At 36.5% G+C, this 14,878-nt stretch overlaps 1 protein-coding gene across 2 annotated transcripts in view; it reads left to right on the top strand.

The window, feature by feature from the left end:
* Window positions 1–13,700, top strand: part of PHKA1 (phosphorylase kinase regulatory subunit alpha 1) — a gene marked incomplete at both ends in the record, with an annotated part of 144,083 nt that extends 130,383 nt beyond the window's left edge. For both annotated transcript variants that reach the window (XM_084259310.1, XM_084259309.1), the window contains 4 exons: window positions 7,250–7,420; window positions 10,021–10,074; window positions 12,091–12,291; window positions 13,527–13,700. In XM_084259310.1, the coding sequence (XP_084115436.1) occupies window positions 7,250–7,420; window positions 10,021–10,074; window positions 12,091–12,291; window positions 13,527–13,700 (600 nt within the window). The remainder of the gene's footprint in view (window positions 1–7,249; window positions 7,421–10,020; window positions 10,075–12,090; window positions 12,292–13,526) is intronic.
* Between the last annotated feature and the right edge of the window lie 1,178 nt (window positions 13,701–14,878).

Genomic DNA, 14,878 nt, shown 5'->3' with positions numbered 1-14,878 from the left:
GCCATGTAATGAATTAGTATAATAAAACTTGGCCATTGTTCATATCTACATTTATAAAGGAGGACAGAGGTACAGAAGATAAGTTAATCTAAAAACTAAAAATGTTGTGGTTTTGGAAATGGTCTGAATTATACTCTATCACATAGAGACCATTCTGGTTTGACCCCACTATCAGTAGCCTGGGATCTTGCTGGTAAACAGTGAAAATAAATCAAATGGTTGCTTATCTACTGAGTAGGTCAGTGGGATAGTCATTGGCCAAAAAAATGTCTTAGGGCACTTTTCTTTTTTACTTATCAGTGGTTAGTGATTTAGGCATTTGACCCAAATTATAATGTTAGAAGTTCTTTTCTAGGAAAGTATTTCCATTATCTTCTTTCTACTTTATATTTATTTCAGAATCTAAACAGAACCACTTACCCTACTGTATTTCATCCTTTACTTAGTATAAGTTTTTCAAAGTTCATTATGTTGTAGCATGTATCAATATTTCATTCCTTTGTATTGCTGAATAATACCTTATTGTATTGATATGCCACATTTTGTTTATCCGTTCATCAGTTGATGGACTTCTGGATTGTTTCTGGTTTCAGGCTATTATGAATAATACTGCTATGAGCCTACATGTACAAATTTTTGTATGGACATGTTTTCATTTCTCTTAGATATATATTTACCAGTTCTGGGTCATTTGCTAACTCTGTTTTAGTATTATGAGAAACTACCAAACTGTTTTCCAAAGGGGCTGCACCATTTTACATTCCCACCAGCAATAGATGAGGGTTACAATTTCTTCATACCCTCACCAATTCTTGTTATTGTCCATCTTTTCTATTCTAGCCATTTTAGTGGCTGTGAAGTGGATTTTGATTTGCATTTCTCTAAAGGTTTATGATATTAAAACTGATGTTAACCCTTGTTTTCAGACCCTAAAGCACAAAAGAAACAAAACTTATCTAAACTTTTCTTTGAGGCTTGCTTCCACAAACAGCAGAGCCTGAAAACTTATTAGCAAATGACCCAACCTGAGCATGGCAAGACATGACTAACCTTGAGGTGAGTGCCAAGTTGATTGATACATAAGAGGGAGCCACCCAGAAGCAAGGGGCCCATCAACAGAAATTTAAAACATTAGTTATCTGAAGGAGCCTCTTCATACTTCTCCTTGTATGGACTTCCCTGTAACTAGCCAATAAACTTCACCCAAGTCCACATTTATTGGAGCTTAACCCACTCCTTAGCCAATAAAACTTAATTCTTTTGTTCTCAACTCTACTCCCCAAACCATTGTAAATTCCTCCCCCTACATAGATGGGGAGGCAAATTTGACTTTTTATCTTGCCTCTTTACTAGTCAACTTGCAGTCAGCTTATGTCCTCTCTCAAAAGCAGTTGTCATCATTGGCTTATGCACATCAGGCAGTGAGCCCATTACTTGGTAACAAAACTGAGCATCTTTTCAATGTGCCTATTGGCTCATTGTTTTTCTCTTCTTTGAAGAAGAAGATCCCTTGTTCATTTATTAATTGGGTTAATTGTCCTTTTACTGTTGAGTTGTAAAGGTTCTTTATATTCTGTATATAAATCCTTTTTGAGTTATGAGATTGAAATATTTTGTCCCATTTTGTGGACTCTTTTTCACTTTTTGTTTCCCCTTCAGAGAATATCAAGCACAGACTTCACTTTCATGATAGTGTCATTTGAAGAATAAAAGTTGTTTTTTTTTTTTAAGATTGATTTATTTATGCATACAAGAACTGGGGTGTAGGCCAGAGGTGCAGGGGTGAGAGGATTCACCCAAGACAGACTGGGGAGAAGAACAGGCAGACTGACTGAAATACTCTACTGAGGGGAGCAGCGGGGGAGACAGGAGAGGTCTGCTGCGCCATGTGGGTAACTCTCTGGCTGGGGATTGAACTCATGCTTCACAGTGCTGTGCTTAATCCCTTGTGCCACCAGGGAGGCCCAGAATAAAAGTTTTTAATTCTGATGAAGTCCAATTTATTTTTTTTTCTTTTGGCTTTCGTATAAAAGAAGGATTTTGCCTAATCTAAGGTCACAAAGATTTATTCCTACTTTTTGTTTTAGGAGTTTTGTAGTTTTAGCTCTTACATTTAGGTCTATGATTTATGCACCCAGGTTTGATGATTCACTAGGAGGACTCGCAGGACACAACATATAGTAGTTACCACAGCTATAATTATTACAGTGAAAAGATACACAGCAAAATCAGCAAAGGTAAGCAGTACTTTGGCAAAGTCCAGGAAAAACAAGCTTCTAGTAGAACACACAAGATAGCATATACTTAATTCCCGCTGCAGTGAATTGTGTCAACATGTATGAAATACTGCCAACCAAGTGCCCAAAAAGAGATGACTGGATCAAGAAGACGTGGTATATATACACAATGGAATATTACTCAGCAATCAACTGATGGGCAGTTTGCAGCAACATGGATGGAGCTAGAAGGGATCATGCTCAGCGAAATAAGTCAGAAAGAAAAAGAAAAATACCGGATGGTCTCACTCATAGCAGGAATTTAGAAAACCTAAATAAGAGACCAGGAAATAGACTAATCAATACAAAGTAAAAATCAAAATCAACAACCAACTATAATCCAGAGACACACTACAGGGTTGGGGTGGGGGGCCGGAAGGGAGGGGCAGGGAAAGGAAAAAGGAAGGACTAGAGTCAAAATAAGATGGGGGTGCAATTGTATGGGGAATATAACCAAAATGAAAATGCATACATTGTGCAAAGATGAAAAAAGATGTAAGAATTATATAAAATAAAATATTTAAATAAAAAAATAAAATATTCTAAGCTTCCAAAAAAAAAAAAAAAAGACTTAGCACCCAAACATTTTACTGGGGGCTGGTAATATAAATGGCCCCTGTCTGGCACATACCAAAGCTCTAGACTCCCAGAAGGAAAGCAAGTTTTCAACAAAGATCATAGTGTTTACACAAACAGTTTTGGCACAGTAAACCACTGTTATCAATCCTGGGAGTAGGAACCCTCCAACAATCCAGGTTTTCCAAAGAACAGCCAAGAACCAATCTTGTAAGCAGGGCTTTCCAAGAATAGCATTTCTAACCTGCTATAGTAACCTTTTTATGCACAATGACCCATTTGGATTTAATTTTTGTGTATGGTATGAGGTGGGGGAATCCAACTGCATTCTTTTGCATGTGCATATATAATTGTTCCACACTACTTGGTGAAAAGACTGTTTTCCCCCAATTTAATTTTCTTGGAACCTTGTTAAAAATTGACAAAAAATGTAATAGTGTATTTCTGAAATTATAATTCTATTCCATTGATCAATATGCCTAACCTATGCCTATGTCATTGTCTTAATCACTGTGGCTTTGTTACATATTTTGAAATTGGGAATTGTGAGGCCTCCATCTTTGATCTTTTTAAAAGATTCAGATGGGTCTCCTGAATTTCCATATGAATGATAGGATCAGCTCTGTAGAGAACCTAGCTGGATTTTGATAAAGATTATATTCCTTCTGTAGATCAATTTTAAGAGTATTGCCATCTTTACAGTGTTAAGCCTTCTGATCCGTGAACATAGAATTTCTTTCCATTTTTAGGTCTTTCGTTTCTTTCAATGTATTTTGTATTTTTCATGGTATATAATTTATACTTTTTTGTTAAATTTATTCCTAAGTATTTTTATGTGATTTTAAGTGAAATTGTTTTCTTAATTTTATTTTCAGATTTTTGATTGCTTCTATTTAATATATTGATCTTATGCAATATGACTGAATTCACTATTAGTTCTAATTATTTTTTAGTGAATACCTTGTATACAAGATCATGTCATGTGCAAATAGAAACGATTTTATTTCTTCTCTCCACTCTGCATGACTTTCTTTTCTTTTGTTGTTTAATAGCCTTTGCTTGGAACTTCCAGAACAATGTTGAATAGAAGTATGAAGAGTAAATATCCTTGTCTTGTTTTGATTCTTTTTTTGTTTTCTACTGATTTTTTTTAATTTTTTAATATATTTTTTACATCATTGTTCATTTGTCCTGATTTTTTTTTATTTTTTATTTTTTTAAATTTATGCATACAAGAGCTGGGGTATAGGTCAGAGGCGTGGGGTGGGGTGGGTGGGGGGTGGTGGTGGTGGTGGTGGTGAGAGGATTCACCAGAGACAGAGTAGGGAACAGAACAGGCAGATTGACCCAAGTAAGTACACTGCTGAGGGGAGCAGCGGCAGTCAGGAGAGGTCTGCTGAGCCATGTAGGTGGCTCCCTGGCCAGCTGGGGATCAAACTTGTGCTGCAGTGGCTGCAGACAGCTTCATAGTTTGTGTCCCAACCACCTGTGCCACCAGGGAGGTCTCTGTTCTGATTCTTAAGGGAAAAATACTCACAGTCTACATAATTGATTATGTCAACTGTATAGTTTTTAAATATGTCCTTTATTAGATTGAGAAAGTTCCCCCTCTGTTCTTAGTTTGTCTAGTGTTTTTATCATGAATAGTTTATTAAATACTTTCTATGCATCTATTAGAATGATGTGGTATTTATTCTTTATTCTGTTGATATGGTGTATTGCATTAATTGATATTTAGGTGTTAAAATAACCTTGAAATTCTGGAGTGAATATTACTTTATCATGGTGCATAATCCTTTGTATGTCACTGAATTTGGTTTGCTAGTATTTTATTGAGGATTTTTGTATCTGTATACATAAAGAATATTGATCTGTAGTTTTCTTCAAATGTCTTTGTCTGATTTTAGCATATAGGTATTTTTTTGCCTCACAAAATGAATTTTTTCTCTTTTTTGGTAGAGTTTGTAAAGAACTGATATTAATTCTTCTTTAATGTTTAATATAATTAACCAGTAAAGCTATCTGTGCCTGAACTTTTCTTTGTGGGAAGTTTTGTAATAACTAATTTGGTCTCTGTTATAGATCTATTCAGATTTTCTATTTCTCGTTGAGTCAATTTGGGTAGTTAGTCTTTCTAGCAGTTTGTCCATTTCATCTATGTAGTTTGACTTGTGGTTCCTGATGGTATGTCCTTAATATCCTTATATGAGGTCAGAAGTGATGTCACCTCTGTCTGTGTCTTTCCTCATTTTTTCTTGGTCTGGTCTGTCTAGCTGAAGATTTGTGAATTTTGTTAATATTTATCATCAAAATAAAAAGTTTTGGTTTCCCTGATTTTGTGTATTATTTTTCTATTCTCTTTTTATTTCTTTTTGCTCTGTTATTATTTTCTCCTCCTGAATTTGGCTCCTTTTGCTCTTCTTTTTTTTCATTGTCTTTTTAATATATAGATATATTTATTACATCATCCTTCATTTTTGTACAATGTATGATTTCCTGTGAAATTCCCACCACCAATTCACCCATGCATAATCACCAAAGTCCCTTGTGCTCTTCCCTCCCCTGTTTTGATCCCTCTCACTCCACTCCCCTACAGAATGTCTCTGATTTACAGGTGCCTGTTAATTTTGGGGGTTTTTTGGTTATTATTTTTCCCCTGATGTCTTATTTGGTTCCTCTATATTCCTCCTATAAAGTGAAGCCATCCAATATTTTTCTTATTCCTTCTGACTTATTTCACTGAGCATCATCCCATCTAGCTCCACGTTGTTGAGAATGACATGAGTTTATCTTTTTTGATTGCTGAGTAATATTCCATTGTGTATATATACCACATCTTCTTGATCCAGTCGTCTATTTTGGGGCATTTGGGTTGTTTCCATAGCTTACCTATTGTACATAGTGCTGCAATAAACACAGGAGTGCAGGTATCCTTTTGAATTAATGTTTTTGTGTCCTTTGAGTAGATTCCTAGGAGTGGAATTGCTGGATCATATGGAAACTCCCATTTTTTAGTAGTTTGAGGAACCTCCACACAGCTTTCCATAGTGGTTGGACCAGTTTGCACTCCCACCAGCAGTGCAGGAGAGTTCCTTTTTTTCCACATCCTCGCCAACATTTGTTGTTGCTAGGTTTTTTTTTTTTTTTTTTTGATATGTGCCATTCTCACTGGTGTAAGCTGGTATCTCATTGTGTTTTGATTTGCATTTCCCTGATTACTAGTGATGTTGAACATTTTTTCATATGTCTGCTGGCTATTTGCATTTCCTCTTTGGAGAAGCATCTTTTTAGTTCTTCTGCCATTTTTTGACTGGGTTGTTTACTTTGTTTTTCTTGAGTTTTGTCAGCTCTTTGTAGATCTTTGTGGTCAGTTCCTTCTCATTATTATTGTCTGCAAAAATTTTCTCCCAATTAGTGAGCTATCTCTGTGTTTTGGTTAATGTCTCTGTTGCTTTTTGCATTGTGTTAAGATGGAAGGTTTGGTTTCTGATTTGAGATCTTTCTTTTTTTAATACAATTATTTATTACAAATTTTCTTTAAACACTATTTTAGCTGCATACATTTTGGTATATTATGTTTTCATTTTCATTTATCTTAGTGGTCTAATTTTCTTCGTGATTTCTTCTTTAACCCACAGTTTATGTAGGGGTGTGTTGTGGAATTTCTGTATGTTTTAAATTTTCCAAATTTCCTTCTGCTGTTGATTTCTAATTTAATTATGGTCAGAAAATATGCTTTGTCTGGTTTCAACTCTTTTTTTAAAGAAAGATTTAATTTATTTATTTATGCCTGTAAGAACTGGGGTGTAGGCCAGAGGTGCAGGGGGTAAGAGGATTCACTAGAGACAATGGGGAGCAGAACAGGCAGATCCACTGATATACACTGCTAAGGGGAGCAGTTGGGGAGACAAGAGAGTTCTGCTGTGCCATGTGGGTCTGCTCCATGGCCAGACGGGGATCGAACTCATGCTGCAATCGCTGGTGATAGCTTGACAGTGCTGAGACTTAACCCCTTGTACCACCATGGAGGCCCGGTTTCAACTCTTACAAATTTCTTGAGGCTGGTGTTATGGTTAATGATAACAGTAAACTTACCCATACACCAGTTAGAAGTTTACAGAGTAACCAAGGAAAGAGTAGCAAAGAATGTCTCATGACTTTAGCATTTTTGTGTCTTTTCTTATATATCATGATACTGCTTTCTAAAAGCACTCTACATGTTTACATTACTACTAGCTACTCATAAATCTACTGCCTTCACTGTAACCACTTTATTTTGGGTGTTAACACTTAATATGTGCTTTTTTATTCTGCAGTGTGTTTATTATTCACTATGCTATAATACTTTATAAGCAATAACTTTAGATTTATGTTCTTTCCTCTCCTTTTCTCCCAAGTCACCTAGAACCTCTGTGACTCCGAGCAGTGGGTCCTTTTTTAGTGCATATGGCCAACAGATATCTAGAGATAATCGTCAAGGTCAATGGCAACGTCGAAGAAGATTGGATGGAGCACTTAACAGAGTCCCAATTGGATTTTATCAAAAAGTATGGAAAGTTTTGCAGAAGGTGAATATAACACATTGTATATGTCTCTTTATTTTCCTCTTTGAAATCCACACTCTCCTTGGGTGAGATATGACAGTGCTGTGACATTACTGCAGTTGTATAAAACTCATAAGTTCATATGGAAAAAACATAGAAGGAAGCATAAAATGAAACCATCAATTTTTTATTTTAACACTTTTAATGATATAGTCTATTAGTATTTCTATGGTTTTGTTTATAAATTAGAACTCAAAAGTCATCTCTTCTCTGTTTTTGGAAATAGTTGGACATTGTGATACATTTGCTACTAATCAAAGGGATGTAGTGATAAAGAGATCAATTCTTTTGTAATTATTGTAGAGTGGAAATGTTGTTTGTACCAATGTGTTGTTAATCAAATACTGCTATAGTAAAACAATTGCAATATATGGGGAGTCTGTATAAGAAACTCTTATCTATATTTTTTACTGGATAAAAACACTAAATAAATGCAGAGTAATAATGATGCTAGTAGTCTAAAGGCTCTGTTGGTGTGACCAATATTTATTTTTCTTTCAAAGTCATAGTTTGTCAAAAGCACTTAAGGACATGTTACGCTATTATGATTCTAACATTTAGAAAGCCCAGAAGAATACTGTACTCACTCATAGATCTTATTCAGTCTCCTAGGTGCCACTTTTTGTTTCATAGCCTTTGGTAAATATCTGAAGAACACTTCATCCATGACTTCAAAACCCTTAGTTATCTGACATTCCTCAGGGACACAATTGGGTGATCTTTTGAAAAGGTGAAAATGGTGCTCTTCCTTTCAAAGAATACCCAGAAGTTGCTTTCCTTTCTAACTTCCATAACACAATGGTACTAGAGACTTTATAGTTATTCCTGGGTTATAGCAATTCAATTTCACAGACATGTAGTAGTAGCTATTCAACAAGAAGAGATGTTGAATGATATGAGGACAAATATGGGAAGTATATTTAACATACTTAAGCTGGCAGAAAAGAGTTTTTTGGAAATTGAAGACACAAATGTACCAATGATCTTGTGGAAGAAGAGAACTAAGTAAGAGTTAGGGAAAATAAAGAAACTATGAGAATTATCAGACTCCAGTAAAAGAGGAAACATAAAATCAGTAAGTGCTCTAGAAGGTAAAGAAAAAGGGATCAGAGGCTCTATTCAAAGAAATAATAACTCAGAACTTTGTAATCCTAAGAATATTAGACATAGATGTCCAAGAAAGCAAAAGAATACCCAAATTTCCTTTTTTTAAAAAAAGATTTATTTATTTATTTATTTATACAAGCACTGGGTACAGTCAGAAGCGCAGGAGGGTGAGAGAATTCACCAGAGCCAGAGCGGGGAACAGAACAGGCAGACTGACAAAGCACACTGCTGAGGGGAGCAGTGGTTGAGGCAGGGGTGGTAGGTCGCGCCATGTGGGACCCTTGCCTGCCCGGTGGCCCAGGGATCGAACTAGTGCTGCAGAGGCTGCGAGCAGCCCCATAACCCAGCGCTCAACCACTGCGCCACCAGGGAGGCCCTACCCAAATTTCTTTTTTTAATTTTTTTAATTTTATATATTTTTTACACCATTGTTCATTTTTAAACAATGTTTGCTTCCCCCCTCACCAGGTGTAGTCCCCATAGAGTTTCCTTCATCAATGCACCCCTGCTCCTCCCTCCCTCCCTTTAATACCTCTCCCTCTTCCTTCCCTACAGTATGTCTCTGATTTATAATTGTCTGTTTTTGCTTTGTTTTATTTTGTACTGTTATTATTTTTTTACACTGATGTCTTATTTGCTTCTCCTATATTCCTGCTATAAGTGAAACCATCCGATATTTTTCTTTTTCCTTCTGGCTGATTTCACTGAGCATAATTCCATCTAGTTCCATCCTCGTTGCTGTGAATGGCATGAGTTTATCTTTGTTGATTGCTGAATAATATTCCATTGTGTATATATACCACATCTTCCTGATCCAGCTATCTATTTTTGGGCATTTGCAGGTTTTATCTATTGTAAATAGTGCTGCAATAAACATAGGGGTACAGGTGTTCTTTTGAATCAATATTTTTGTGTCCTTGGGTAGATCCCTAGGGGTGGAATTGCTAGATCATATGGAAGCTCCATTTTTAGTAGTTTGAGGACCCTCCAGACAGCTTTCCATAGTGGTTGGACCAGTTTGCACTCCTACCAGCAGTGTAGGAGAATTCTTTTTTCTCCACCTCCTCGTCAACATTTGTTGTTGCTAGTTTTTTGATATGTGCAATTTGCAGCAACATGGATGGAGCTGGAAGGAATCATGCTCAGCGAAATAAGCCAGAAAGAAAAAAAATACCAGATGGTCTCACTCATAGCAGGAATCTAGAGAACCTAAATAAGGGACGAGGAAAAAGAATAACTATAAGAAAGAAAATATCAAAATCAACAAACAGCTATGAACCAGAGACACTCTATTGGGGGGGAGGGGGCGGGGAGGAAGGATTGGGGTCAAAATAAAGGGGTTGCAATTGTATGGGGAATATAAAAATAAAATTAAAAAAGGAAATACTAAGTGTCTCCATATGGCTTCCCAGTTGTCCAAATATCCTTGGTGACAACATGCTTTTGCTGTTTTGCAGTGTCATGGACTTTCTGTGGAAGGTTTTGTTCTTCCTTCTTCAACCACCAGAGAGGTAAGATTGGTGTCTTTCACTTTTATGTAATTGACAGCTTGCCTGGCTCAAGTAATTCAGTGGTCAATTTTCAAGATAGTAGACCAATACATTTAAATCAACTCAACCTGAAATTCATTTGAAGAAAGGAAAGAATTTTTTTAAATTAAATGGCAATATTAGATATTAATTTGGTATTTCATTAATTATATAAAGACAGCTTCTTTTAATGCCTAGTTTGGTTAGACTGGCTTGTGTGGGTGCTGCCCAAGTTGGAGAAGGCATATGGAATAGAAATCTAAGAATGATTGGCTTCTCATGTCCCCATCCTTTCATTACCACCTTCTCTAGTAGGATGCTTGTAAGCTATTAGACCATAAACCTGAGGTCTAACTTTATGTCAGAGTAATCTGAGCTTCCATCTCAAATTTAGTGCATTCATATCTCTGGGGATGGAACCTGAACATGTGTACTTCCAAAAAAAAATTCTTATAGTGATTCTGATAAATAACCATGGTTGGAAAATATTGTCGTGAACTGCAGGCATACATTGTCAATTACTTTCATATGGTGCACTCTTCCCAGCCACACAGAAATGATAAAGAAATAGCTTTTATACCAAACAAATGAACTAGAATTGGCAAGCTAGAATAGTAAGATCGAACAGTGAAAATTCTCAAAACACTGGAGTTTTTGCAGGTAATGCTGGAAGGGTAGGTATAGAAAACTGAGGCTATGCTTTAAAGGCTTTACTCTTGCTTTTTCTCTAATACACAATACTTTGTCCTCTATTTTCCTTTTCTCTCCCTTTGTCAAGATCGAAATGTTGATAGAATTAGTAGTAATACATACCTGAATGGTATCTCTAAGGGTCTTCAAAGCACCTTCACACTTTCTTTGATTTGATCTTCACCACACCTTATATGAGATAGCTAAGGTAAGATTTGTAGTTCCTGATTTACAGATAAGGAAACAAAGAAAGATGACTAACCAAGGTCATAGAATTAGTAACTGACAAAGATAGGACTTGAAACCAGTTCTTTAAAAATCAAATTTTGCTGTAAAATATATGCTTAGTAACATATACTCAATAATATATACTCCTCTTCACCCTAAAATAACTTCAGTTTTTATGCCCTTTTTTTTTTTTTTTTGTGGGACCCTCGCCGGTGGCTGGGGAACAAAATGGCGCTGCAGAGGCCAAGGGCAGCCTCGCAACCCAGCGCTCAACCGCTGCACCACCAGGGGAGGCCCCCTTTATGCCCATTTTAATATAACTAGTATATAAATGTCTTACATAATTCTAGTCATCATGTATATATAATTTAAGCTCTACTTAGGTGTTTCTTTTATCTACCACAATCATATTTATTTTTTAAATGACTATTAAAACTCATGAAGTTGCTACACCATGAAATGCTATTTATACAATCATTCCTATGTTTAGGTTACTTCTAGTTTTACACTTGTGACTAATGCTATCATAAACAGGCTTGTACATAGAGCTTTTTTCTTCTCTTCGATGATTTTTTTGGGATGAACTATCAGAAATAGGAATATGGGCTAGAGGGCACTGACAGTTTTTTGACTCTTGTGCATTGCCAGATTGCATTCCAGAAAGATTGAACCAAATCTGGGATCAGGAAATAAATAATTATAATAAATTAAAAAACAAAATTCATAGGCAACTATAAATCAGAGTCTGCAGGGAAGGGGAGGGAAAGAGGGATCAAAACAGGGGAAGGAAGAGCACAAGGGACTATGGTGATGGTACACGGGTGAATTGGTGATGGAAATTTTATGGGGGCTACACCTGAGAGGAGAAAGCATCCATTGTACAAAAAGGAAGAATGATGTCAATTATATATAAAGAAATTGAAAATAAAATAAGAAAAAAGATTGAACTGACTTACTTACTTTAAAGGGAACAGAAGCAGCACTCGTGGCCTCAAGTGTTTTATAGCCTTGTAGAATGGGTGGTTGATGTTTCCTTGATGATAGACTCTTACAAAGCGATTTTCTTTTTCTCAATCACAGATGACTCCAGGCGAGATTAAATTTTCTGTTCATGTGGAATCTGTTCTGAATCGTGTTCCTCAGCCAGAGTACCGCCAGCTTCTGGTTGAAGCCATCCTTGTCCTTACCATGTTGGCAGATATTGAAATTCATAGTATTGGAAGCATCATTGCTGTAGAAAAAATAGTGCATATTGCCAATGACTTGTTCCTTCAAGAACAGGTAGGCAAGCCTGTTGTTTTACCAAAGGGGAATGTCTGATATTAATTTTACAAGATGACTTTCTTGTGGTCTCTTTCCTGTAGCTTTTTTCTGAACTACCTCTGTAGTATCTCTGAGCTCTTTTTGCAGAAGTAGGCTGCTGGTTGCCCTCCCTCTTTCACCGTGTATTTTGTAGTTGTGTTAGATGGTAAAATTGCCTGGAACTCAGGAGACTTTTATGCTTTTCATCATATTTTAAACTTCTTTTTGTAGTGATAAGGACTTAATATTAGACTATTGGGTCGCATATCCCTTCTGGACTATCAAGTAAACAAGAGGACTTTTTGTTTTTGTTTTATTTTTGCTATTTACCTATATTACTTACCTATTAAGTGAAACTTAATTCTACATTTTCTTATTAATAAATATTCTAGGAAATTAACTACATTAAAAAATGTGAACTATTTATCGAAAGCTTTTCTGTGGTTCCCTAGATTAAGGACTATGGATGATTTGGTGGTGAGAGTGCTATGGTGACTAACCTAGTAGCGGAGATCCTATACTGTCAAAACACTGGCAAGGATACAAAACAATGGTACTCCAATAAAAAAAGGAAATACATAAGGTGAAGGATATGTGCTGTTATCAATAGGAACTATCTCCAAAACTTGTAGTTGGTGCTTTATTCTGTTAGACACCATGAAGGAATGCAAAAGAAATTAAGTATCCAGGATTTCTAGGACAGTCCTAATTTAAGATTTTCTGGATTGCTATTCATCTATATCAGAATGTGTGATCTGTTCTAGGCTTAGAGTCTAATTTTGAAAGTTTGCAATCTATTTGAATTCAGTTGACTTAGAAAGAAATAATGATCAAATACAAAATAAAATGATAACATACTAAATCAACAGTACTAGAAGAATTCAGACCAAAGTTCCTCTAGGGTGACTCTTAGTAAGCATAACCCATTTAATTAGCCGTCATGTTTAACTTTCAAAAATTCATTGTAATGGAAATAATTCTAAACAATAAATACTTTAAAAATAACTTCACATGATTTTGAGGTCTAGTGAAAAATGCTTGTGTAGAAGCCTATACTGACCATTTTGTCCATAGCCCTGGCTAAACAGTGTAGGATCCAGCTAGTTAGTTGGGGAATGGGAGGTGCCTCTGAGGTATCCTAATCAGGACTTCAATTAGTAAGATTAGTAATTTTTCCTTTCTTCTGTGTTCTCCCACCCTTAAAAACCAAACAGAAAACCCTCGGCGCAGACGAGATCATGTTGACAAAGGATCCTGCTTCTGGCATCTGTACTCTTCTGTACGACAGTGCACCCAGTGGCAGGTTTGGCACCATGACCTACCTCTCCAAGGCAGCTGCCACCTATGTGCAGGAGTTCCTGCCCCACAGCATCTGTGCCATGCAGTAGCTTCTGGGAGCCTTTTAACATCTGGTTCTTGCCTCAGTTGATTGTAAATGAAACTGAAATGTGATTGCCCGATCACTCCCACCCTTCCCCTTTTTACCCCACCTCTCCCAAGAAGAACAAAGTTTTCTGAGAAACTAACTGCTATTGAAGTGAACTCTGGCTTAAAGATGTGTGCTCATCCAGGCACTTCACTGTGGGCCTTAATTTTTTCATGGTTCATAAAAGTTTGCATGTGTTTTTATTCTCTAGATCTATTACCAACTTAGTTTTCTAACTCCTGTTTGGGGAACAGATATTAATAATTTATTCCTAAAGTTTGGTTTTTCTTATGTGGCTTTATTGTGTGAAGGAGTGGTGGGTGCTTTGGGAAGTTATTTCAAGTGAATAAACCCCAATTGTTGGGTTTTATGCTGCCTTAAATTGGAAATGTCTATTTTAAATGCCTTTTCCTGGGGAAAAAAAGAGTAGCGTGATATGGTTTCCTTTTTTACTCACATGTTGCCTTACACAGTAATGAACACCTCTCTGTGTAGAATTATTGTTTGATGAAATATTAAAAATATTAATGCAGTGTGTATATTTAAGGATTTGTGTATTAACACTTGAAGTCACATTTTGTGAAGATTGCTGGTACTCATAGATGTATTTGCAGCAGAAAATGCAGAATAACACAGAGCAAAGGAGACCCTAGCCCAAGTCCAGAGAGTAAGATAGAAGAAGAGATGATGCTGGGTGGTGTTGTGCACCCAGGGAGCTGAGGGGAGTCAGAGGTGGGTTAGTGCCCTAAAGACAGCCTTGTGCACACTTAAGTCTTACTTGTGAAGAGTGGGCCAACAGGCAACATGGAGAATAATTGAAGCCTCTGTCTTTGGCAAAGAGCAGCACAACATAGCGCTTTTCCAGGCACTCTTTCCTTATGCTCTCCTGGTCTCTGTCTCATTCACCTACTCACCTTCTACAACATCCAGTCCCCTCCCCTCCCCAACTCTCTGCCCTCCCAACTGTTCTTAAACTCTTTCATGTACATTTTCACTTCCTCATTCTAGTATTCATGTCTCTATATGTCTTGATATCTATATAAAACACCTGCTTTGTTTTATCTGTCTAAACATATGTGAGAATTTTTCTGAAAGTTGATGTGTCTATATATCTACCTGTATCTACATTTGATAGACCGA

This window comes from Talpa europaea (assembly GCF_964194135.1).
Source record: "Talpa europaea genome assembly, chromosome: X".
In the NCBI taxonomy this organism is placed as follows: Eukaryota; Metazoa; Chordata; class Mammalia; order Eulipotyphla; family Talpidae; genus Talpa; species Talpa europaea.
The sequence above is the reverse complement of the archived record's forward strand: the minus strand, read 5'-3'. Positions and strand labels throughout refer to the sequence as shown.